We start from the raw sequence: 24,814 nt of genomic DNA on the forward strand, positions 1-24,814 counted from the left end.
GAAGGGGGGGCGGGGGGACAGCCACCCTGGAATAGAGCTGCCAGATCAAGTACAGGATTCCCTGTTAAGTTCACCTTTCAGATAAACAATGGGTAATCTCTTAATATAAGTATGTCTCATGCAACATTTGGGACATTCAAACTTAACTGAGTGTCCTGTATGTTTCTCTATTGAATCTGGCCACCCTACCCTGGGCCTGGCTAGGCCTGGGGCCAGTGAATTATGGTGGTGAGGGTGAGTATCATTTTAACCCTGGTGGTTTTTTTGCTTCATTTTTTGGGGGTTTTTTTGGCTGGGCTGTTAGGCTTGTAGCAACTTAGTTCCCAGACCTGGGATCAAACCGGGCCCTCGGCAGTGAAAGCGCAGAGTCCTAACCACTGGATGGCCAGGGAATTCCATAACCCTGGTGTTTTGACAGATGGACATTTTGACCCCATGGAAACTTTTGCTCCCATATTTACATTTACCAAACATTTAAATAAAAAAATTTTAAAATACACATACATTAATTAATTTCTACTGGAAAGGCATTTTTCAGAACAAATTAAATTAAGCCCATTTAATTTGTTGAGATATTTTCTATACAGTGTAATTAAACTCCTTTCTTTTTTTAATCTTCATTTTTATTTTACCAAAATTATTGTCACTGGTAACAATTATTTTCTGTTTAAATCTCCCAACACAGGTTTGGTGCAAAGTTTTTTGGGAGGGTTTTTTGTTTGTTTGTTTTTTCATTTTTCGGGTCATATCAAGCTTTATCAAATATAGCTCTCTTGGGCTTACCTGGTGGCGCAGTGGTTGAGAATCTGCCTGCCAATGCAGGGGACACGGGTTCGAGCCCTGGTCTGGGAAGATCCCACATGCCGCGGAGCAACTGGGCCCGTGAGCCACAACTACTGAGCCTGCGCGTCTGGAGCCTGTGCTCCGCAACAAGAGAGGCCGCGACGGTGAGAGGCCCGCGCACCGCGATGAAGAGTGGCCCCCGCTATATATATATATATATATATATATATATATATAGCTCTCTTCCATTCTTGAGTTTTCTTTCGTGGAATTAGTTCTATGAAGTCTGATTCTCTCAGGTCAATGTTTACAGTTACCAACAGGATTCTTCAGTCAGTTTTTCATTTCCTTAACAATTTTACCATGTGCCGTTTTGCCCATAATTATTGCATGGTAATCATTTCTACCAATAACCACATCCAGAAGCTATGGCAAGAATTATATTTATTTCTTAGTTAATCCATGAAAAGATTGAGAGCCATTCCTTGCAGAAGTGCCAGCATTGCTCTCATGCCCTGGTGCACACTGGTCTCCCCTGGGCAGTTTCAGGAAGTGCTGCTGCCTGCACCCGACTCCAGCCTCTCCTTTAATCAGTTTGTGCCTAGACACTGATCTATTGTAAAGCTCCCAGGCCATTCTAAGATGCACCCAGGGTTGGGGCACTCTTCTAAAAATCTAGAGCTGCTCTGTCCAACACAGTAAGCTGCCACTACGCACGCACATGAGCTATTCAAATTTAAATTAATTAAAATTAAATAAAATTTAAGATTCAGTTCCTCAGTTACACTAGCCAACACGGAACGGTTCCATCATCTCAGAAAGTTCTACCGGGCAGCACTGGTCTGGAGTGCAGACGACTGGTTCTCACTCGCTAACACCTGGGAGTTCGTAATGATGCACAGGTCCCGCTCCCCATCAATTAAGTGAGAACTTGCAGGCGGGGCCAGGCACTGGCATGTTATGTCAAAGCTGCCAATGATGCTATTGTGTCTCATAGCCTGGATTGGGAACTTCTCAGCTGAACATCCCAGGGGTCAAACAGCTGGTCAGGGATCAGGGTCAGCTTCCCCTCCAGCGTCCTTCTGAGAAGCCCAGAGTAAACAGGAAGTTGTTGAGTGCAGCCTGGGACACTCAACTGAGTCCAGGACCCAGCCTAGCTGGGTTTGCACGAGTGTCTCCCATCCAGAGGAGTGAAGTTTCCTTTTATGTGCCTTTGAAACCTGATTTTAGCAACACGGAGTTGATCCACCCCTGCAGTTGCTTCAGGATGGGTGGGGTGCAGAATGGCCCAGAGACAGTATCCAGCCCGAGGTTTCCCTGCTGAGAGATTCCGAGACCCCACTCCAGGCCAGCAGACCAGGCTGGCATAATGAGGTCACCCAAAACTGCCAATGGTCATCGGGGAAACACAGAAACATCAAAAATCCCAGAAGCCCTGGGGAAAGAGAAGAGGGTGGAAGTGGGGGAGAGTCAGAGGATAGAAAGAATAAAAGGAGAGGGGCCAGGAAGGAAAAGGAGTGAAACCACAGACCTGTGGAGACAGAGGTGCGAGTGAGGGGCTGTGAAGAATGAGTGAGGCATTGAGGGGACTCTAGAAACAGGTGGAGGCAGAGGATGGAGGTTCAGAAGAGGGAGAGGAGGAGACAGAGGGAGACTGTGGAGGGCTGGGCTGCACCTTGCTCGGAAGAAGACCCAGGAAGACCCTTGGTGGGTTCACAGCCCACCCAGGACTGCCAGGAAGGAAGGAACTGCTGCATGACGACCCTGTGGACCTCCCTGAAACCGAGGGCAGTCAGATGGCAGCGGTCACCGTCACACCTGTTATCTCCCTATTTGCTTCCTGACCAGACACTGCCAACTGGAGGGTAGTGAGTAGGTGTTCTATGTAAAATGTTCATTACATTGAATTCACTGATTTTTTTTTCCCTTTTCTCTTTTAGAACGTAAAATGTCATATGGTTGCTCTTGCCACTTCCTGGAAATGCTTCTTACTTCTACAGCGTTAGACTTTTTAATACTTTTAATTAACTGGGATTCTTTTCTCACATTTCATGAGCAGCATGAACATACTGTGCGGTCTAACCATGAGGGCCTTACAGAAGCACCCTGTGGGTACCTGCCTCCCTCCCGCTGCTCCACTGGGTTTACCCTCATGCATCTTCCATCCAAGCAAACTGCTCTCCAGCCTGCATACCCCACTGGTTCCGAGGCTCCGATAACAAAGCTAAAATTCTATTATTTCTGAAATTCTTCAGATGTTTGTGAATGTAAGTTTAAATTTAGTTGAATTAAAATTTAATTTTTAATTGCTAGAAATGCAAAATTGAGACAAATGTTTGAAAAACTCAAAGATTACATTCAAGTAGTTATCAGAAGGAAGTTTCTGGTGAATCGGGAAGCTTTGTGAATTAGTTCTTCTGCAAATTGCTGTTTGAGGAACTGATTTCCAGCACACCGGCCTCTCAGTGACCTACCTGGTCATGTGGGAAACTGGTGTTCAGGGAGCTGACTTGCCCCCAGGAGCCAGAGGACACCCACAGGGGCCAACGAGAGGGCTCCAATGTGCGAGACAGCCTGCCCCTGCTGTGATCTCCAACCCACAGAGCCACGCCGGCCCATGTGTGGCACTGGCCTGCTATCACCCCGAGGGCTAGCCTGGCCCTTGAATTGATCAAAAATATGTTCTCATCCCCTGCTGCCTTCATGGTCTTAGAAATCTCCCCACAGGGCCTGAAAAATACTGAATGTGACCATGAAAGTGAAACATGCGTTCCCTCTGCATGCCTTTGCCTTGCTACGCTCTCTCCAGAAGGGCCCAGCACCTGCCTGGGGCTTCCGGGAGCCTCTGAGAGGTGCAGGGGCTCCGTGATTCTGACCATGTTGCAGACCTGCCCTTCAGTCACAGCTCTGCCATCAGTAGCCTTTGAGGAAATTAATCTCCTGGAGCCTCAGTTTCCCTCCGTAATAATGACAAGTATAATAGTAACACCTAACGATTAAAAAAGATCTTTTATATAAAGACTCAGCACAGGGCCAGACACTTGGCTAAGCTCTTGGTAAACATCAGCTGTTGTGGGTTTGCTATTATTATCCTCAGCCTGGTGTCAGAGGCCCCCTCCCAACCTGGCCCCATTGCTCCCTTCTCACTGGGCTGCACAAGTCATGTGACTGAATCCCACGTGTAAGGCCTTAGCCTGCTGCCCTCCATGCCCAAACAGTGGAAGGCCCTCCCTTCCTCTCCTCTCTAAAGCCAACCCTGGCCTCCGAGTCAGTCTGTGTGGCCCTCCTCCAAGAAGCCTTCCAGGACCACCCAGAGTCCAGCATTGCTCCTCCCTCACCTGTAGGTCCACCGTTCATGCTTGTCAGAAGCTGCCTTTTTTCCATGAAATACCTGTGTTGGGGTAACAGTGTGAACGAGTTCCAGCCCCTGCCCCTGTGCACATGGGGGCTGCTGAGGTCCAGGCTGGACAAGAGGGACCCCAGATGCCCTGGACCCACACCTTTTAGCCCTACCTTGGGAGGGCCCAGTGGAAGCGCCCCCACCCTCCCCACACGTACCACGCGCTGCCCCCACGGCCAGCAGAGACACAGAGAGACCGTGGTGGTTGCATTTTTCTTCCAAGCTTTTTAAGATTTCAAAATTTCCAGCTGTCTGGCAGGCTGAGACCCCTGTCGGCCTTCCCCAGGTCTCTGAATCCTCCTTCCTTCCCTCTCCCACTCTCGCCCCGCCAGGGAAACACAGCCCGGCCCCAGACACCAGCTGACCCAGTTCCCAAACAAAGGCTCTACTGTCAGCAGGTCACAAAACAGCAAGCCCATGCCCGATCCTCGGGCCCAGACCTCAGCGAATGGCACCAAGAGCATGAACCCACCCCTGCCGGCCCCTCACACAGCTGCACCCCGTCAGGCCTAGCAGGGACCGCTGAAGCCCCACCCTGACGTTCAAGGTTCGGCCCTGAGCGCTCTCAGGCTGTGTCTCCCGGGTCACCCTACCCACAGTCAACAGCGCCATCAGTCTGCAAGCTGGCTGGCCCTGCCCACCCTGCCACCAGCACACACACGGCCCAGGAGCTCCATACACGAGGAAGGACCCATCGCCCGCCTCGAGAGCCTACTTTTGCCACCACAAAACTTTGAACTCTGCCCCTACTATTCCCCCTCCCTGGAAACCATCCCTACTACGTACATGAAATATCACCAGAAGACACTGCCACAGGATGGTGGGCAGTCAGCGTGGGTCGTTATTACTGTTCCGACTTCTAAACCACAACTCTCACCTCGAGTCCCACCTCTTCCATGAAGCCATCGCTCGGCCCGCCTCGCGCCATGTGCCACTGCCCTCCCTAGCCTGTGCTGGGCAGGGAGAGAGGGCCGTGCCTGGCACCTCAGGGCTGCAGCAGGACCCAGAGAGCCTTTTCTTCCCTGCTCCCTGGGACACAGGCTGTCCGGGGAAACACATGCACATCTGATTCTAGCCCATCTTCCTTCCCTGCCACTTGGGAAGCTCTCAGATTTACCCACGGCTGAGTTCCCGAGACTGCAGCCAGCCCTCTCCCCCAGATCTACCACCGGGCCAGGCCCACTAGTGGCAGGTCTTCACTAAACACCAGCTCTCCAGAGCCCACATTCTGTAGTCTACATCCACCACGACCCTACCCATACACACCCACAGGCCAGAGTCCCCCTCACCGCCTCACCTGTTCCTCCCCATCGTCTCATGGTCTTTGACCACCACTTGAAGCTCGGAGCCCTGGTCCAGGGGGACACCCTTGAGGTCCCACTCAAAGCCCTGGAAGAAAAAGAGAAAAGATGTCTTAACCTATGGACCCCTAGAAGAGACTGTGTCTGGTTCCCACAGGTCCCCCTCGGGCACTGAGCAGGCATCTGTGACCACTACTGGTGAAGGGAAGGACGCAGGAGTGAAGGGATGAGTAGCAGGGTCTCAGAGCTTCAGAAGGGACAGCGAGAGCTGAAGGCAGCAGAAGAGGAGACCAGACACCCATGACCCCCTCCCCAACTCAATTCCACCAGTCACCAGGAGCACAGCTGGGAAAAATTCCAGGTGACCCTGCAGGGCCCTCAGGGACCAAGATCAGTGTGCTCATGGGGCAGCCAGGCACCTGGTGACAGCAGGCATTAGTGCCACACTGGTCTCCAGAGACCCCAGGACCCTCCTCAGAGCAAAGGCACCCCATGCACCCCAACCCCATCCACACAAGGATAGGGCTTCCAAAGACCACCAGGGCGCCATATAAAGAAAGCTGGTTGACTAAGTCTCGAGCAAGAGCAAGTTATGTAGCAGATGGGAGCCAATTCTTTTGGCAATTAGAGAATGGCAAATCTCTGCGCAGATAATACCCTGACCAGCAAGAGCTTGAGCTGGTAAGCAAATACATGAGCATCTGCCAACATAGATTTAGTGATTAAAATTGTTAAAGGCTATTGCAACATGCCTTAAGTAAATCATTTGCACAGATGATTTACTGCAAATAGGCAATTATTTCCTATAGTTTAAATTACCTAAACATTGTCAGTTTTTCTAAAACAGTGTATTAAATTTAACCCAAAGGAGAAAAAAAAAAAAGAAAGAAAGAAAGCTGGTTGAGAGGGCAGAGGCCAGCAGGAGCCAGAGGAGGACCTGATGAATCAGGGAGGGCTGTGGGGAGGAGGTGGATCTGGGCAAGGACAACGGCCTGTGTAAGGGAGAAAAAGCAGCCCTAAACACCCTCTTCCTGGCTGGCCAGAGCTGAAAGAAGCAGAGACAAGGAACCCCTCACTCCTCTCCACACCGTACCCACATCACAGGGGAGACCGCCGGCCAGGCCGCCACCCCTCCTCCCAGGTTCCTGGTGCCAGGAGGATTTCGTTGGCACCCCGGACCAGAGCCCCTCCTCTCCATGACAACACCACTGAGAAAGCCGCCTCTGCCTGAGCCCCCTGACTCGTCCCTGCAGAGACAGTAGCAGCAGAGGGAGGAAAGGAGGGAAGGTGGGAAGCTCACATACCTCATTCCACACGGGGTTCACGTTGTTCTTGATGACTTTGGTTCTCTTCTTCACCCCTACGAGAGACACAGAGGGAGAGTGAAGAGACGTACCCCAACGTGTGCCTTCCCCAAGTGAGGGCCAGTTCCAAGACCTGCACTGCAGCTCACCCGCCAAAGGAAACCTTACAAAACCCACGAGTCCCCGAGAATCCCACCAGTCTGCAGTGAAAGCCCAATGCCAATCACACACATCTCTCAGCTCTGGGATGGACAAACAGCAGCCCCATCAGAAGGACTGTTTAAAGGAAAATACCCAGCCTGACTCTTCTTAATGAGTTTGTTATGGTTACTCCTGACTTTCTAAATAAAGTTTTTAAATTGTAAAGTTTCTGATTCTCAGAATGAATGATCTTCATAGAAAATATTCCATTTTTCTTTAAAAAAATCTATCTCCACATATTGTATGATTCCATATATATGAAATGTCCAGAATAGGCAAATCCACAGAGACAGAAAATAGATTAGTAGTTTCCAGGGCCCTAGAGGGAGATGGGAATGGCAAGCGAATGCTTAATGGAGATTTCTTTTTGGGGTGATGAACTGTTATGGAGTTAGATAGTGATGGTGCTTGTACAACATTGTGAGTATACTAAAAACCATTTATACTGTACACTTTTTTTTTTAATTAATTAATTTATTTATTTATTTATTTTTGGCTGTGTTGGGTCTTCGCTTCTGTGCGAGGGCTTCCTCTAGCTGCGGCAAGCGGGGGCCACTCTTCACTGCGGTGCGCGGGCCTCTCACCGTCACGGCCTCTCCTGTTGCGGAGCATAGGCTCCAGACACGCAGGCTCAGTAGTTGTGGCTCACGGGCCCAGTTGCTCCGCGGCATGTGGGATCTTCCCAGACCAGGGCTCGAACCCGTGTGCCCTGCATTGGCAGGCAGATTCTCAACCACTGCGCCACCAGGGAAGCCCTATACTGTACACTTTTAAATGATTAAAATGGTGACTTTTAGGGTCTGTGAATTTCACCTCAATTTAAAAAAAATCCACCTCACTCTCACCTTGAAGGTATCTATCTGAAGCAGGCTGTTCTACCTGCTCGTGAGGGCTGGGCCTAGGAAATGCAGAAGGGCTTTGAGATAGACAACAAGAAGAACTAACACTGTGATGGCTGAGAAGAGCCACAGTGCCCCAGGCAGCAGACTGCTAAGCGCTCCCTCTGGAGTTTGGGCCTAAGGGGTGAATGAGGGGCACAGAAAGGGCTAAACACGTCTGGCTCTTCCATTAAGCATCAGAACAGAAACGATTCTGTGTTCAATGGACTATTAAAAGTGTTCAGCCCGGGCTTCCCTGGTGGCACAGTGGTTAAGAATCCGCCTGCCAATTCAGGGGACACGGGTTCGAGCCCTGGTCGAGGAAGATCCCACATGCCACGGAGCAACTAAGCCTGTGCACCACAACTACTGAGCCTGTGCTCTAGAGCCTGCGAGCCACAACTCCTGAAGCCCGTGCACCTAGAGCCCGTGCTCTGCAACAAGAGAAGCCACCCCAGTGAGAAGCCCGTGCACAGCAATGAAGATCCAACACAGCCAAAAATAAATAAATAAAAATAAATAAATTTTAAAAATAATTTTTTTAAAAAAGTGTTCAGCCAGACACAGAACTTATATTTGGGTTGGATCTGAAAGCTCACCGGTTCAACCCCGCCTGTGCAAGACCCTGCAGTAAGAAGCCTTTGGTCTCACCTGGACTGCTCAGTGTTTACAGAGTCCTGTCTGGACCATGAAAGCCCCTCAAGCCTCTGGAAACATCTCCCAGGACCCCCGAGTCTTCCTCTGAAGCTGAGCATTGTCCGTTTCCCTTCTGTAGGGTCAGCCCCCGTGGCCCGGTTCAGAGCATGGAGAGAAGGGGGGAGCAGAGGTGGGTCAAGGACGCAAGCCAGGTAGGGGGAAGGATTTGGAGGAAGGAAACAACAGAGAAAGGAGCAAAGGAAAATCCAGGAGAAAGAAACATCTGAGGGAGGATCAGTAGACTTAAGGCAAAGATTCAGCCCCACGAGCCCCCTCAGAGATCCTGAGAAACCCCCACCAGTGGTAGAGGGTGAGCCCCCAACCCCTCTCACCGCCTGCTGCAAATCACTGTTGTGGGAAAAGCACGTGGACTTTGGAATGACACAGACCACCACAGAACACTTATTTTCTGGGAGACCCTAGGGCAGCAGTTCTCAAATTTTTGGTCACAGGATGTCATTCTTAAAAATTATTGAAGCAGGACTTCCCTGGTGGTGCAGTGGTTAAGAATCTGCCTGCCAGTGCGGGGGACACAGGTTAGAGCCCTGGTCCGGGAAGATCCCACATGCCGCGGAGCAACTAAGCCCGTGTGCCACAACTACCGAAGCCCGAGTGCCTAGAGCCCATGCTCCACAACAAAGAGAAGCCACCGCAATGAAAAGCCCGCGCACCGCAATGAAGAGTAGCCCCCGCTTCCTGCAACTAGAGAAAGCCCGCGCAGCAACAAAGACCCAATGCAGCCAAAAACAAATAAATAAATAAAATAAAGTTTAAAAAAAATTATTGAGGGGACTTCGCTGGTGGCGCAGTGGTTAAGAATCCGCCTGTCAGTGCGGGGGAAACGGGTTCGATCCCTGGTCCAGGAAGATCCCACATGCCGCAAAGCAACCAAGCCCATGTGCCACAACTACTGAAACCCATGCGCCTAGAGTCCGTGCTCCACAACAAGAGAAGCCACTGCGATGAGAAGCCCACGCACCGCAACAAAGAGTAGCCCCCGCTCGCCACAAAGACCCAACACAGCCATAAATAAATAAATAAATAAATAAACAAATAAACAAATTTATTTATTAATTTTAAAAAAAGAAAAACTTCCATAGAAAAAAAATTATTGAGGACCCTAAGGAGCTTTTACTAAGGTAACTTGTATCTATCAACTTTTACTGTATTCAAGGTTAAAACTGAGGCATTTAAAAGTATTTATTTAGTAATTAATATTATATTAACAATAATAAGCCCAGTACATGCTAACGTAAGTGATATATTTTTATGAAAAATAACTAACTTCCAAAACAAAGGAAACAGAAAAGTGACACTGTTTACATTTTGCAAATCTCTTTAATGCCTCACTGGATTCTCATTATCCTGTCTACATTCAGTCCATTGAGATGTCTTGTTTTAGTTGACATCTGTGAAAAAAAACCCAACCATATAGTTGGAGATGCATTTTAATAAATTTTCAGATAATTGTGGATCTCCTTCTTTGATACTGCACCAAAACTCAATAAGTAGTATTTCTTTATTTTTGGCTGCATTGGGTCTTCGTAGCTGCGTGTGGGCTTTCTCAAGTTGTGGCGAGCTGGGGCTACTCTTCGTTGTGGTGTGCAGTCTTCTCATTGCCGGGGCTTCTCTTGTTGTGGAGCACAGGCTCTAGGCGCATGGGCTTCAGTAGTTGTAGCACGTAGGCTCAGTAGTTGTGGCTCGCGGACTCTAGAGCGCAGGCTCAGTAGTTGGGACGCAGGGGCTTAGTTGCTCTGTGGCATGTGGGAGCTTCCTGAGCCAGGGCTTGAACCCGTGTCCCCTGCATTGGCAAGTGGATTCTTAACCACTGTGCCACTAGGGAAGCCCTCAATAAGTAGTATTTCTTAAACCTAAAGGTTAGCTGCAGTGTGAAATCTGAAAGCAGAGTGATGAACATTTTGTACTCTGTTACATTAAAATCCATTGTCCTATCTTGCATTTTGAATAAATCTTTTATCCACACATGATTCTGTAATATCTTGCATTGCTCATTTGGGAAGTTTTTACTCACTGAGTTATGCAGACCTTCCAAATGTTGACACATTTCACTATATAATACTGAAAAATCACATTCATTAATATCACCATCAGTCTCATCAGAAAAGTCATTAAATACTGGGAAACTGGAAGACAGAAGCTTTCTAAAATTCCAATTTTTGTTTGAAAGCTCAAATTTTATGATGGGCAACAAATGATAAATGTCAGCTTTTAAGGTGGCAGGCTCACTCACTCATGTTCAAGAGAATGTCTATCAAATGCCCAAGTCTGAACGATCATAGTTTGTCAGTCATTCTTTCAAGTAAAAACAGTATTCCATTAAAAAAAAAAAAAAAAAGCCTAGTTCAGCATGCCACTCAAGCGGTCACACAGTGCTTTTTCTTGCAACAATCATCATTTTCCAGGGTGCAGCAGAATGCTCTGTGCATACGTCCCATCTCAACACAGAAAATATTACAAACACGTGTAACTCCAGGATCAAGATTAATAAAATTAATATTTGCACTGCTTTATCAAGGTCATTCTTCAGTAAAACTGGCTTTTTTTCCCCCAAAAACTGTGAGTAAAGCCAGTAAAACTGGCTTTTTTTTTTTTCAAATTACATGAGGGTGAAAAATACAACTAGTACAATTTGGTGCCAAAGCCCTCATTAGTCTTAAGGCACCAACAGTTTTACCTTCCAGTGCTATTGTACCAGTTGTACAAATATGGACTCAGTGAAAATGGCAAATAGCATCTTAGTGTTATTGTGGAAATAGCTTTAACCTTGCTGACCTGCTCAAAGTCCTGGGGATTCCCCCACAGGTCCACGTACCACACTTGAAGAACCTCTTAGGAAATTCATTGAACATGTTAGTTTCCTCATCTGTAAGGTCATAATGATACCTCCCTACGGGACTGTAGTGAAAATTAAACAAGATAGGATGACTGAGCTGCCTGGCACACAGCGCGCTCATTAAATGTGAGTTCACTTCCCCTCCCCTCCCCTCTGTGCCCCATTCTGATGCATCTAGTGAACTCCTACTGATCCTTCAATGGGCAGCTCAGTTGTCTCTGCTCGGATAAGCCTCCCCCGACTCTCCCAGACAGAGATGGTTGCAAGCTGTGACCACATGTATCGAACAGCAGGACAGCTGTGTGCTTCTATGTCTGTCTCCCCAACTAGAGGTGAGCTTCAGAGAGCAGACACCATGCCTCCCTCATGTTAGGAACCCTAGAGTATAGCAAGGTGCCCAGTAATCGGGTGCCAAATGAATGGGTCCTTTTCTTTCCCAAGTTGACTGCAAGTTCACTTCCTCACTAGAGGACAGAAGAGGAGGGCTCTTCTCAGGGAACGCCAGAGACTGCATTCACAGAATGGCTACATGTCAACAGACAGAGGGGATGAAAGAAAGTACAATGGGGGGCAGGTGTCCTTGGCGGGCCCAGTTATCTTCTTAAAGGTTGCCCAGGCCTGCCCTGGCTGAGTCATTCTGAATCCCCGTGGGGGCCGTGTTGGTGTGGCTCTTGCAGAGGTTACACACATGGCTTTGGAGTCATTCAAACAGCAGGCACTATTAAGTGAACTTGTCACCTCTCTAAGGTACGGCTTGTCACCTCTCTAAGGCCTTATCTCCCTTGGCAGTAAAATGATAATAATAAAGAGTGTCTACTATCAGTTTTGAGGGGATAGGAGATGCTATCTAAGTGTTCACTTCCCCTCCCCTATCAACTTTCCATGACCTACAGGAATAACATGGAAAATTCCATCTGCAGCCTCTCTTGAATTGGCCACTTGGAAACATATCCAGGTGCTCCTGGCTAGCAGCAACTAAGCAGTGTCTGTGTGCCAAGCCCTGTGCAAAGTGTCTTTTAAACATTTTCTACTTCCTGCCTTCCCTGAAGTTGAGGACAAAGGCCCTCTATGGGATTTCACTAAGTCCCGGTTAGAAGGGCCAACTCTGGGACCCTCTGGATGACATGAAGGGAGTGGTCACTGATAGGCTCTACAGCCCCAAAGAAGAGCCAGAAAGAAATGAAACATTAACCCGGCACAATCACATGACTTACAGACGCCAAGGAAGAGGAAGGCAGGCTGCTAGTTAGGAAACAGTTCCTTCCTCATCATGGATTTAGACCTGTCCTGTCCTTGATCATCAATTCTGGCCTTGAGAGATGTGGCGCTATGTCTGTAAATAAACAGACTCAATAGTTAAAGATACAGGAGAGCTCACAGCTCATGCTGGGGTGGTGGGAGGGGATTACATTCTCTCCCCAGGTTACTCTGCAGAACTGGGGGCCAGCAGGCATCCGTGAGACTCATGCTGGAGCCCTAGGGTGTGCCGCCAGACGGAATGACTCAGTGAAGAGGAGTGAACCCGCCATGGGAGGACTCTTCCAGGCCCCATGCAAATTCTTCACTTGTTTCCCCAGCCTACCCACCCCAACTCAACCCACACTCCTAGACCGGAGTCACCCATGGCTGTAGGGTAGTGTTTTTCTTTTTCTTTCTCTTTTTTGTTTTTTGACCGCACTGCACAGCATGCAGGACCTTAGTTCCCTGACCAGGGATCGAACCCGTGCCCCCTGCAGTGGAAGCGCAGAGTCCTAACCACTGGACCGCCAGGGAAGTCCCTAGGGTGGTGTTTTTCAAACTGCAAATTGGGACCCATTAGCAGGCCATGACATCAATTGAGTGAGTTGACCAATATGTCTTTTTAATGACAGAATAGACTAGAGAAGAAAATTTCAGAGCACATCTTTCGTGTAAATGTACTATAACTCGAAAATTTTGGTTATATTTTCACATACATACTTATGGGTGTACTAAGTCTTGATGTAAAATATATTTCTTGCTGTGGATAACAGTCCCAAAAGTTTGAAAATAGTGCCTTAAAGGAAGATTGTCAGAGGAGAACTGGCGAACAAAGAAATCTTGGCCCTTGCGTGTCGAGATCCCAGGTGTGTGACAGAAAACGACGTAGCGCACCGTCCTGGTCCCCCACTGGGGCCAGTTTTGATAGAGACCATGGGCTGTGGGAGGGGATGTGAGAAGGAGCCTCAGAGATAGGCGCAAAGTGAAGGTAAGAGGACAGTCCACCCTGCCCAGCCAGCGCCTGGGCCCACCTGGCCACACCCCGATCTCTGGCAGAGCCAGCGGGCAATCTCCCTACAGCAGAGATAAGGCAGACTCCCTCCCCCAACACGATGATAAGGTCAGGGTACATTTCGGAAGCAGACAAAATGCTTGTCTTTGTAACACTGATTCAATGGACTCTTTGGGGCTGGTGGGATCACAGAGAAGACAAATGCCAAAACAGGCACTTTCACTGAGGGTGCACATCACAGTCTGTAACCTGCTCCCATGTTTCTAATGCCTGTCCAAAGAGGATTTACAAAAAGGCTGAGAAATACTGGTCCATTTCCCATTGCATCTCAAAGGCACCAAGGCCCAGATATCCACTGACAGATGAAGGATAAACAGAATGTGGGATATACGCGCAACGGAATATTGTTCAGCCTTAAAAAGGAAGGAATTTCTGATACATGCTACCACATGGATGAACCTTGGAGACATCATGCTAAATGAAATAAGGCAGTTACCAGGGACTTGGGGAGGGGGAAATGGGGAGTTATTATTTAACAGGTATAGATTTTAGCTGGGGAAGATGAAAGGGCTCTGGACATGGATGGTGGTGATGGCTGCACAACAATATGAATGTAATTCATACCACTGAACTGTACACTTAAAAATGGTTAGGATGGGGCTTCCCTGGTGGTGCAGCGGTTGAGAGTCTGCCTGCCAATGCAGGGAACACGGGTTCGAGCCCTGGTCCGGGAAGATCCCACATGCCGCGGAGCAACTAGGCCCGTGAGCCACAATTACTGAGCCTGCACGTCTGGAGCCTGTGCTCCGCAACAAGAGAGGCCGCGACAGTGAGAGGCCCGCGCACCGCGATGAAGAGTGGCCCCCGCTTGCCGCAACTGGAGAAAGCCCTCGCACAGAAACGAAGACCCAACACAGCCAAAAATAAATATAAATAAATAAAAATTAAAAAAAAAAAGCTTTAAAAAAAAATGGTTAGGATGGTAAATTTTATGTTATGTGTATTTTAACACAATTTTTTTTTTAAAGTCCAGGTGGAAGATGGTGAGGACACAAGTAGCAGGCCTGGGGTCTACTGACAGGCACCTGGGTGGGGAAGGCAGAAGTGGGGGGGAGCAGACCACATCTCAGATTCTGACAGGGATGCATGAGTGCTGGTGGGGCCGTTCACCTAGAGAGGGAGCAGAGAGAAGAAGAGATGGGGCATCTGGGACTCCCAAAGAGAGAGAGACGGGCTGTGTCTGCCCACCAGTCAGGTAACAGGACCCACTGTCAGAGAGGCAGGGCACCTTCAGATTGTGCAGGCAACCTCAATGCAGTCTCTCATTTAGTCCACAAATATTTACTGAGGACTTGCTCTGTGCTGGGCACTCTCTTGACACCTCATTAGAATACCCATCAGAGGGATTTCCCTGGTGGTGCAGCGGTTAAGAATCCACCTGCCAGTGCAGGGGACACAGGTTCGAGCCCTGATCCAGGAAGATTCCACATGCAGCGGAGCAGCTAAGCCCATGCGCCACAGCCACTGAGCCTGCACTCTAGAGCCCGAGACCCACAACTACTGAGCCTGCGTGCCAAAACTGCTGAAGCCTGCGCGCCTAGAGCCTGTGCTCTGCAACAAGAGAAACCACAGCAATGAGAAGCCCGTGCACCGCAACGAAGAGTAGCCCCTGCTTGCCGCAACTAGAGAAAGCCCACACGCAGCAACGAAGACCCAATACAGCCAAGAATAAATAAATTAATCAATTTTTTTAAAAAAAGAATACCCATCAGATAAACAAAGCGATAGGAATTCAAAGTTACCAGCAGAAAACCAAAAACTGGTGGACGAGAGAAATGGTGGTAAACGGAGAAAAGGTAGCCCTGGCTTCTGCTGAGGGAAGGCCTGCTTTACTTCTTGGCACAAATACCGCCTAACAAAAAGGGTAGGAAGACTCTGATAACTCTGATACTTGCCCCACCATCTGTGCCCTGACTTAAGCCTGCACACCCCTAGACTGGGCAGCAGTCACTCCCTGCCTTCCCTAGCAGAGCCCTACTCTTCTCACCTCAAGAACTCCCACCTCAATCTCCATCTTTCTAAATCTTAACTGAAAACATACTTTCCAGAAAATGAGTAGTCAGGAAGGGGTGGTGGCAGGTGGATATACTGTGATGGAATGCTCTCTGAGAGGGGTAGTCTTTAATATTTTAGGTAGTCTTTAGATATTTTAAACATCTATGACAACATCTTAATGTCCTTAATATGTAAAGAGGACTCACAACTAATGGAGAAAAAGACAAACATCTCTTCCCTCCCAAACTGGGCAAATTAAAAAGCAATAATTCAGTAAGAAATAAATGCAAATAGGCAATAACATTGAAAAGTCACAAATACTATTTGAACCTAAGAAATTGTTAAAAATTTGCATGATAATGCTTTGTGTTAGCAGAATTATAAGAAAACAAGCCCCCAAACTCAGCTAATGGGAAGATAAAGTTGGTACAGACTGTCAGGATAGCAATTTGGGAAATGTGGCAAAGCCTTAAATATGTCTATAACCTCTGACACAGCAACGCCACTTCCAGTATTTACCAAAAGGAAATAGTTAAATAAGTGGGCAAAGATTTAGTCACCAGGATATTTCTCATAGTGACAGTATAATTTAAGCTTTGGATATAAATATTTAAAAAATTGATACAACCTAAACATTCCTTAATAGGGGGTTGATTAACTGAATTATGGTGCATCCATGTAATAAAATAAAACTTAGAAGGTGTGTAGAAGAATATTTACTGATACAAAAATGCCCCTGGCTTCTTACTGAGTGAAAATGTAAATATGCAAACATTTGGAAAAAAGATATCCGGATGGGATTATCTCTAGGGAGGAAGGCAAGGGGTCTGGGGACTTCTGGTGGAGGGGTAGGACCGGTAAGGTTCAATCCCTTGACCTGAGTGACAGACATGGGTGTTCCCTTCATAATTTATCCATTAACGCAGGGCTCCTCAACCTTGGCCATATTAGCTTCTGGGGCTGGATAAGTCTTTGCTGTGGGTGTCATGGAGCTGTCTTGTGCGCTGCAGGACCTTTAGCAGCATCCCTGGCCTCTGCCCACAGTAGATGCCAATAGCACCTCATCCTCCCACCCAGTGGGGACAACCCAAAGCGTCTCCAGACATTGCCAAACGTCCCCTGAGGAACAAAATCGCCAACTGAGAACAACTGCATTAAAGCGTACATTTATATTTTATGTACTTACTTAGGTGTTAAATTTCACACTAAAATTGCTTTTTAAAAAAAAGAGAAAAAAGAATCTTGGAGGAAATAGGTCAAATTGTTGACAAGTTAATTTGAAGTATAAGGATGGGGGGCTACTTTTTACTTTTGTCTCATCCTTTTTTACATTGAGTACATGTTACGTTCACCTAAAGAAAACAGGCTATTTTCCATGCTTTAAAGTAACATTTAATATTCAAAAAGCTAGATTCAGAGAGTCCAGTGTCCTTGCAGCTCACCTTCCCTATACAGGTAAGTCACGTGGGCCCACCTACAGATGGTTCTATAAGATCCCCCAGGAGATAGATGAGAGGGGAGGGGGGAAGGGAGAGAGAGCGACTGGAGAGACGCGGGGAGAAAGAGAGGACTGGTGGGAGGAGGGAAAGGGAAGGGGCAGTAATGACTCGGGTTCTGGCTGGTGAGCCTGGAGGAAGCAGGGTAGAAAGTCACTAAGTGGGGGCACAGGAGACCCAAACTTCAAGGAAATAAGACGTTTGAGCTCCAAGGGAACAGGGATCTGGTTTTGTTCTTGGATGCATCCCCAGCCCCTCGAACAGCACCCAGCATGTAGTAGGTGCTCAATAAATATTTGTTCAATGAACTAAAATGCATGAATGAAGGGATGTAAATCATGACATTAGAGGGTGGGAAATGGGCAGGGCAGAAGAGAAGTACAGCTCATTAAATGCTATAGGAAATGAAGCTGCTCATTCACGCAGATGGTCAGTCAAAAATCTCTACCATGGCCCAGGTACTCATGGTAGTTAGTCATGCTAACTAATTAATTAATACAAGAACAAAGGGATGATAAGTATTCATTAAAAGCCTCTATCCTAAAGCCCTGAGAGAGGGAACACATAAAAGGGCCCTCAGAGTCCAGCCTCCCAGAGTTCATAGTCTATTTTGGGAGGCAGGTCCTGAAATTACATCTGAGCCTGGAATGCCGGGAACAACTGTGAGACAAGTGGGCCTGGTCAGGCCCATGCTCCTCAGGCTCTGCTCCGAGTGGGAGCCCAGCACACAGTGCGGAGACTTCTCTGCAAGCAGGCCAGTCCCCTCTGTGCCATGATGTGTTCTGATAAGGCTTCTCACCCCTGATTGCGCTTCCTGTACATTTGGAGATTTTTTAGAAACACCTATATCTGGGCCCCTCCCCCCAGAAGTTTCACTTCAAGAGAGGAGGGACAGGGAGTTTGGCAGTGGTCTTTTTGAAAGCTCCCCACACAATTCTGATGTGCAGCCGGGGTTGAGTACCCCAAGCTAGATGATCTGTAAATTCTGGGCCTGATTCTAACAGCCCCTTTACCTAAGCATCAACTCAGCCCCAAAGTCCAGCATGAATACCCCTGTAGGGTGGGGGAGGTCCCATTAATTTCACCTTTCACCACATCTCACATCAATTTCTCTCAAGATGTGGTTCCAAACTGGCCTGCATCAGGTATGGAAATGCTCATTCTTAGGTCACTTAAACCTGCTGCATCAGAACCTCTATGGATAGGACCCAGGAATCTGTCTTTCAAGCACAATCCCCAGAAGATTCTCAGGCACAGTAAAACATGAGAACCATTGCCCCAGACTGTTGAGAGTCCCAGGCACATCTGGAAGATGGTGAGTAACTGGGCCAGAAAGGGCACACACTAGAGAGTACCACCTGTTTGCTCTCAGCACCAGGCACCCTGATGAATAGGACAAGATGCCGCCCTCAAGGAGTCCTGCGATCCTAATTATGGAGCAAAGTACTGAGCACAGCCCGGCTGGGGCGAGTGCACTAGCAGACCTAACAAGGTGCTGTGCATCCAGAGAGGAGAGACTAATGATAGCCAGGGGAATCCTGGGTGCCTTCCTGGAGGAGGTGGCATTGTAGCTGGGCTTTGAAAGATAAATAGACTTTGAACAGCTGGAGATGGTACATTCCATTATATTTCAGTTTTGCTAGGAGCTCGTCAGTGCAAATAAATAGTAAGGCATTATAAAGGGAGGGGAATGCAGAGATGGGGAGAGGACAGCAGGTGCATGTGCTCGGAGTACCTGGGCTGGGGCAACAGCCAAGAGGGACCTCAATTGATTTGGACTCAAGGGCACTGCCCACTCCAAGCACTCCCTGCCATGACCAGGACACTTCCCCAGGTTTCCATTTCCTTGTCTGCAGAATGGGGAGATTAGTAGCTACCACAAAACCGTTAGAGAACCAGGGAAAGAGAGTGGTGAACAGATGCAAAAGAAGTCCAAAGCATCTAAGAGACCCAGGCTGATGAAGGGCCCTGGGCTCAGGGTCCTTGGGGAACTTCTTTCCCAGCCAGTGTTGGCCCCATAATTTCCGCACAAGAATGGCTTAGGCAGAATCTGAACCTAAGGGAGAACTAGGGACCTTGTCTGGACGCTGCATTTCATAGTAGGCACCCAGGAATATCACCGATTAATGAAAACAGAAGAGTTTTCTAAACTGTTTCGACTCACACTTTTCAAAAAAGGAATAAAATGTAAATGGTCCCACAACAAAGAATAAAAGCTACAGTTAGTTCTCACTTTGCCAAATTGTGTCTTTCATCTACGGTTATCATCATTTCGGGGTGCTTGGGGAGCAGATGGCGATCGTGGGTCAGAGCTAAAGAGCCCCCTTGGTGGTCCCACCTTTTTCTAACCTCCTGAAAACACCAGCCACTTGCCCCTCTCCGTTTGACCACCTTTTGCGCCGCACACATTTTTTAATTCCACAAAACCACAGGATACACCTCGTGGTAAGAGGAAAACCCTCTCCCTTTCCTTAAGTATCTTTCTCTGCAGAACTGGGGTCCTGACTCACTGCCATTGTTCCTTCTCTTAATTTTGACAGATCCTTCCTCTTTCCTTTCCCCTCCTGAGATACCTCCTCCCGTGGGAATGTCTGCCTTGAGGCGGAAGTTAAGGGTGCCTGGTGAGAAGGGGGAGGGGGTTGAGTCCTTTGGGGTGTTTGCCCCAAACAGAGAGAGACCCTCTCTTGCCTAAGTACCACAGGCAGGCATTTAGGCTCTTTGCATTTAAAAAACTTCCTTGAACTCTCAAAATTTTTTGTATCAAGGCCACATCCGCCCTATTCTATCCTTTTTCCTCCCAACTGAGACACGGCCGATTCAATATGGCCAGTGTTGAAGAAAGATGGACGAATGAATGAATGAAATCAAGACACAACTTTCACGGTCTCCACGCCCAGTTTTTAAGCGATCCTATTCCTCTCTCTTCCGCACCCATCCTCCAACCCCGCCCTCATCACTGCCTGCTAAGGGCTCGCACGTTATTCCCTCTGGGCTTCGGTCTTAAGAAAGTGGTAACTGTTGACCTATTATGACACTTCTGGTTTTCCAAAATTTCTGAGCACAGTGGCATTTATCGTGCTCGGTTGCATCCTCCTCGCCCCCTCTGCAGAAGATAGGACCGAAATTTCTCTGAGATTTCTGTCCTTGCTGACGGGGAGGAAACTATGGCTTGGACTACAGTTAGCGCCGGAGCCGGGGCGGCAGACCCGGCGGTGCGCGCGCAGAGTCGGTGGCGCGAGCGCACGGGCGCGACGGCCACGGGGCTCTCACCTCGGAAAGTCAGGCTGGCGACCGGGTCGCTGCGCCGGTCCTTCTTCACACTGGGGAGGTTGCTGGCCCTCACCAGCTGGCAGCTCAGCATGGTTCGGCCGGCCCCCACCGAGCAAGCGCTCGGCTCCGCGGCAGCCGCACCAGAGGGGAGCGAGCTGTCGCCTCCGCGGGAGAAGTCCCGGCGCCTGGGAGAGGCCGCGGCGAGGACACCGGACACCCACTGGGTGGACCCTCCCCTCCGGCCCGGGTCCGGATCCGCCCTGCCCGCAGAGGGCGGGGCGGGCCAGGGGTCAGCCCGGCGCCGGCGGGGGCGCTGGTCCCCTCCGCGGGTCCCCGCCCCCACCAGGAATGGAAGCGCAGCTGACGCGGGGCGCACGGCTCGGCTGCGCAGCTGGGAAGCGTCGCCCGCCCGCCTGCTAGCGGGAGCCCGCACCGTCCCGGCTACCCGCCCGGCCAGCGCGCCCGGGCCCCGAGCGCACCAAGGCCGACTTCGCTTCCGCTGCTCTCCTGCCCGAAGCGCCCAGGGGCAACTGGGTGCGAAGGCGGGAGGTGGGGGAAACCCGGCTTCAGAGACCAGAGTGTGTCCGCGGGAAACTGCAAGCTCTGCGAGCGCTAGAGGAGGAGAGGGCCGAGCGGCCGAACGCGCGCTGCGCCCTGAGCCCCTGGCGCCCACGCCACTCGCCTCGGCCCACCTTCCCCCTCGACCGCCCTCGGTGCCCCGGAGGCCCGAGAGACTCCAACGCTCGAACTCTCGCGAAGGGCCTCTGAGCCTTCTCCAGAGCAGTCCGGGGTCACTCGTCTCCGGAGGCGGAGGTCTGCATCCTGCCCGCTCGGTACCCTGCCACATCCCCAGCAGCAATCTCTAGGTCCCCTCGCCCCCACCGTGAGGGGAATTGCCTAGAGAGTGAGCCTCGAGCGGTGACAGCCTTTAGCGCGCGTTCCCATTACGTCTGGTTCCTTTCCAGCTGATGAACTTCTTGGCCACAGGTGGCTTCTCACCTCTATACCCCTACATTGCAGCGCCGAGCACCCGACAGGCACTGTCCCTCCTCCCACCTCCCCGGTCCTCACTAGCTTCCTCACTCAGCCTCAATTCAGTGACTAGTTATCGTCATTCTGCTGCACAAGATCACAGCTCTCTTTCTCTTCTCTTGTTTTGAAGATCCAGCATTTTCAGGTGGCTAAACAACAACGTGGTGAAATCCAGCTCTGCCTGCTCCACCCCAGCCCGCTAAGCACTAAAGGTGTTGGAGAATAACACAGCTAACCTGCTGGCCTCACCTGTTATTTCCCACCCCTGACTCTGGTGGATCCTGAGTGCTGACCGGCAACCACACTACATCTCCACAGCCCCTTCAATCTCCCTCTCTCCTAGACAACAATTTCATACTTTTCTCTCCCCAAACCTACAACATCCCATCACCATCCTTGCTCTTAGTTTGCTTCTTATATGCAAAGTAGAGAATTTCCTCAGGCTCCCGGCCTCCTAACTCCCATCAGCTTCTGCCCCCAAATCTTTTGCTCTTTCTCCTGCTGTTATAAATGAATCATTCGTACTCCTAAGCCCCCCTGGGCACTTGGGCACTAGATCCTACCCCCCTCACCCACTCGATGACAAGTCTGAGGCTGTCCTCTCCCCAACCTTAAAGGCTGCACCTTCTCTAGCTGGCTTGCGCCCTCTTCCTCCTGACTCTACCACTCTCGCTGGGTGACCCCACTAACCCTCATGATGAGCTGGACATTTACTTCCTCTCCAACATCCAAACTTCCTCCCTCTCAGCAGAAGCCGACTATGCGGGTACTACCCCCAGCCCTAGCTCCAGATCCTGACCTATCTGAGACTATCTCCTGGCAATAGCTGTTGGTCCAGCGATGGCATATGTCCCGAGATGTTCTTCTGGAGGGATAACTTATCCTCCGTGAATGAACAAGCCCAACTCCCTCTCCTGCTTCGTGAGAATAAGGAAGCATGTAGATCCAATGGCCGGCCAGCTCTAAGATGTAGCAAACACCAAGGACGGCAGACCAGAGAGAAAAATGGAGTCGGCCTGGGTCCAGGGTGACTGTGGAGCTGTCCACTCTATATGCCCAGAGCCCACCAGGTCTCTGGATCATACTGTGGCCTGGTACTAACAGGGCTTCCTCCCAAGAGGACTTGTATCGGGAATAAAAATCACTTTAAGACTGTTTGTTTATTACTAAAGTCTTTTTGAGGTAGGATTTCACTTACTTGCAGCCTAAGTCATCCTTACTGACTTTGGTACTATCTATGTGCCCACAGCATCCAAATACCTCCACCAAGGCATTTCCACCACCACCCTCTCCTGCCTGGGCTGCCTCTTAGCTGGTCATCTCTGGTCCATTATCCACACAGGAGCCAAGTGATCTTAAATATAATCAGGTCCCTCCCCTCGTAAAACCCCTCCAAGGCCTCCCATGCTCTTGCAGTAGAGCCCGGCTCCCTTTCCTCTGCATACAAGGTAAGACCCCTCAGCCCCTCACTCTCCAGCTCCAGCTCCAGTGACTTCTCAGTTTCTGGAACATGCTGAGCTCCCTCCAAACTCCCTCCAAGCTCTGCTGTCACCTCCACCTGCACCTGCCTTCCCAACTCTCTTAAAGGGCCACCCCCACTCACTCTTCAGGCCTCATCACTTCCGTGGGAAGCCTCTGACCTCCTGGTCTAGGCTGGGTCCTCTGGCAAACAACTGCACAGCAGCACTTTTCCTTCTTAGCGCTTGTCCCAACTGTAAGCAGTAACTATTTGTTTAAGTGCTGGTTTGATGTCTAGCTAGATGGTGGAGTCGGTCGATGAGGGGAGAGCCCAAGTTTGTCTCAGGCAGCCAGGTGTTCCCAGTGGATAGGAAGGGCTGGCCTGGGGTTGGTGTGATGGGCATTGTACTTGGCTCCCCAGTGTCCCTTCCACCCCGTGATGTTAAGTGTGCTGTTCTCAAAGAGGATAGTACTGCCCCCTAGGGGGAATTTTGGATCTGATGATTGAGGATATTTTTTACCATCATAATAATTCCTGACTTTGCTGCTTTCCCCAGCACACCACACCCTGCCCCCTAGCCCTGCTCTAATCGGTCAGAGGTGGCACAGGAAATCTGTAGGGGCATATCTAATATTTCCAGAGGAATATTCCAAGGGACTTTTGCAAACCCTTGGCTCATGTCCAAGGAACAGGGTCTCCACACACCTGCTCAGTACACCAGAAAAGCAGCAGCTGGTGGCCTGAGCCCTGGACACTTCCCGAGGCCTCTTTTCCCATCCCAACTTCCAACTTCCCAGTCTGGCTGCCCTTCACTTCTCCCTGAAAGGATGGCTGACTCTTCCCTTGGAGATGTCATCCTGGGGCCTGGTGCTCAAGGGGGCTTCCTCCCAAGGGGACTTGCATCAGGAATGCAGCTCTTGTGGACAGTGTGCTGAAACGTCAACTTGTCCCCCTCAAAGATGTTCTCCCCTCCTGCCATAGAAGTGTTCCAAGGAGCTTGACCTGGAAGCATGGTCACCCACATAAATAGACTACATTTCCCAGAACTCCCTCAGAGCTGGATGTGGCCAGGAAACCAGGTGATGACCGATGCGATATGAGCAGGAGGGCTATGTGTTCCTGCCCAGGCTGCAGTGAAAACATATCCCAAATCATCATATCCAAAATTCCCCCAAGGGGACAGTACTATCCTCTTTGAGAACCACTGGCTTAGCCTTATCATGGTGTGGAAGGGACACTGGAGAGCCAAGTACAATATCCACCACACCAACCACGTTGTCAAAGGGACCACGGGGGATAGCAGAGAAGACAGAAATGATCCGGGGGCCTGGACAGCCCTGTGGGTCAGAACTTTACCAGCCTGGGCTGCCTACACATCAACCATTATGTGAGTGAGAGAGACCATCGTGCCCCCTACCATCAGTTAGGGCTCGCTAACCAAGAGCCCGGTCTGCATCCTACCTAAGGCCCCAGGTAAGGGCGGCTCCTCGGCATCCGGGACAACTCCAGCCCCACTGCAAAGGTGACAGGGCCAGCTTAGGGGCCACTGTTGGGTAGCAAGTGGGTAAGGGTGGTCTCGGGTGTCCTCGGCCTACAGCGGCTTGAAGCAGGATTTCAGTTCCCGGCCTGAGATTGAAGTCAGGCCACGGCAGTGAGAGCACTGAATCCTAGCCACTAGACCAGTGGCCAGTGACACGAAAATGAATTTCCACAAAGAAACAGAAAGTAGTGAAACAAGTAAAGTGTTTATTAGGAGGAAGAAGAGTATGTGTGGATAGACACACGGGCGGGCTCAGAGAGAGAGTCGCACCGTTGTGGTAGTTTGAACGACTTT

General features: G+C 49.7%; 1 protein-coding gene across 14 annotated transcripts in view; it reads right to left on the reverse strand.

The window, feature by feature from the left end:
• The window catches only part of DYSF (dysferlin), a 234,093-nt gene that overhangs the window by 202,501 nt on the left and 6,778 nt on the right, over positions 1-24,814 (reverse strand). For 6 of the 14 annotated variants that reach the window (XM_057558086.1, XM_007175528.3, XM_007175525.3 and 3 more), the window contains exons 2-3: positions 6,789-6,844; positions 5,481-5,572 (exon numbers count right to left, since the gene is read on the reverse strand). In XM_057558086.1, coding sequence (XP_057414069.1) covers positions 5,481-5,572; positions 6,789-6,844 — 148 coding nt within the window. Of the gene's footprint in view, positions 1-5,480; positions 5,573-6,788; positions 6,845-20,489; positions 20,708-24,814 lie in introns of those variants that run through there. The other 8 variants (XM_007175527.2, XM_057558083.1, XM_057558084.1 and 5 more) reach the window with 2 other exon arrangements.

The sequence above is a fragment of the Balaenoptera acutorostrata genome, chromosome 12 (assembly GCF_949987535.1).
Source record: "Balaenoptera acutorostrata chromosome 12, mBalAcu1.1, whole genome shotgun sequence".
Classification (NCBI taxonomy): domain Eukaryota; kingdom Metazoa; phylum Chordata; class Mammalia; order Artiodactyla; family Balaenopteridae; genus Balaenoptera; species Balaenoptera acutorostrata.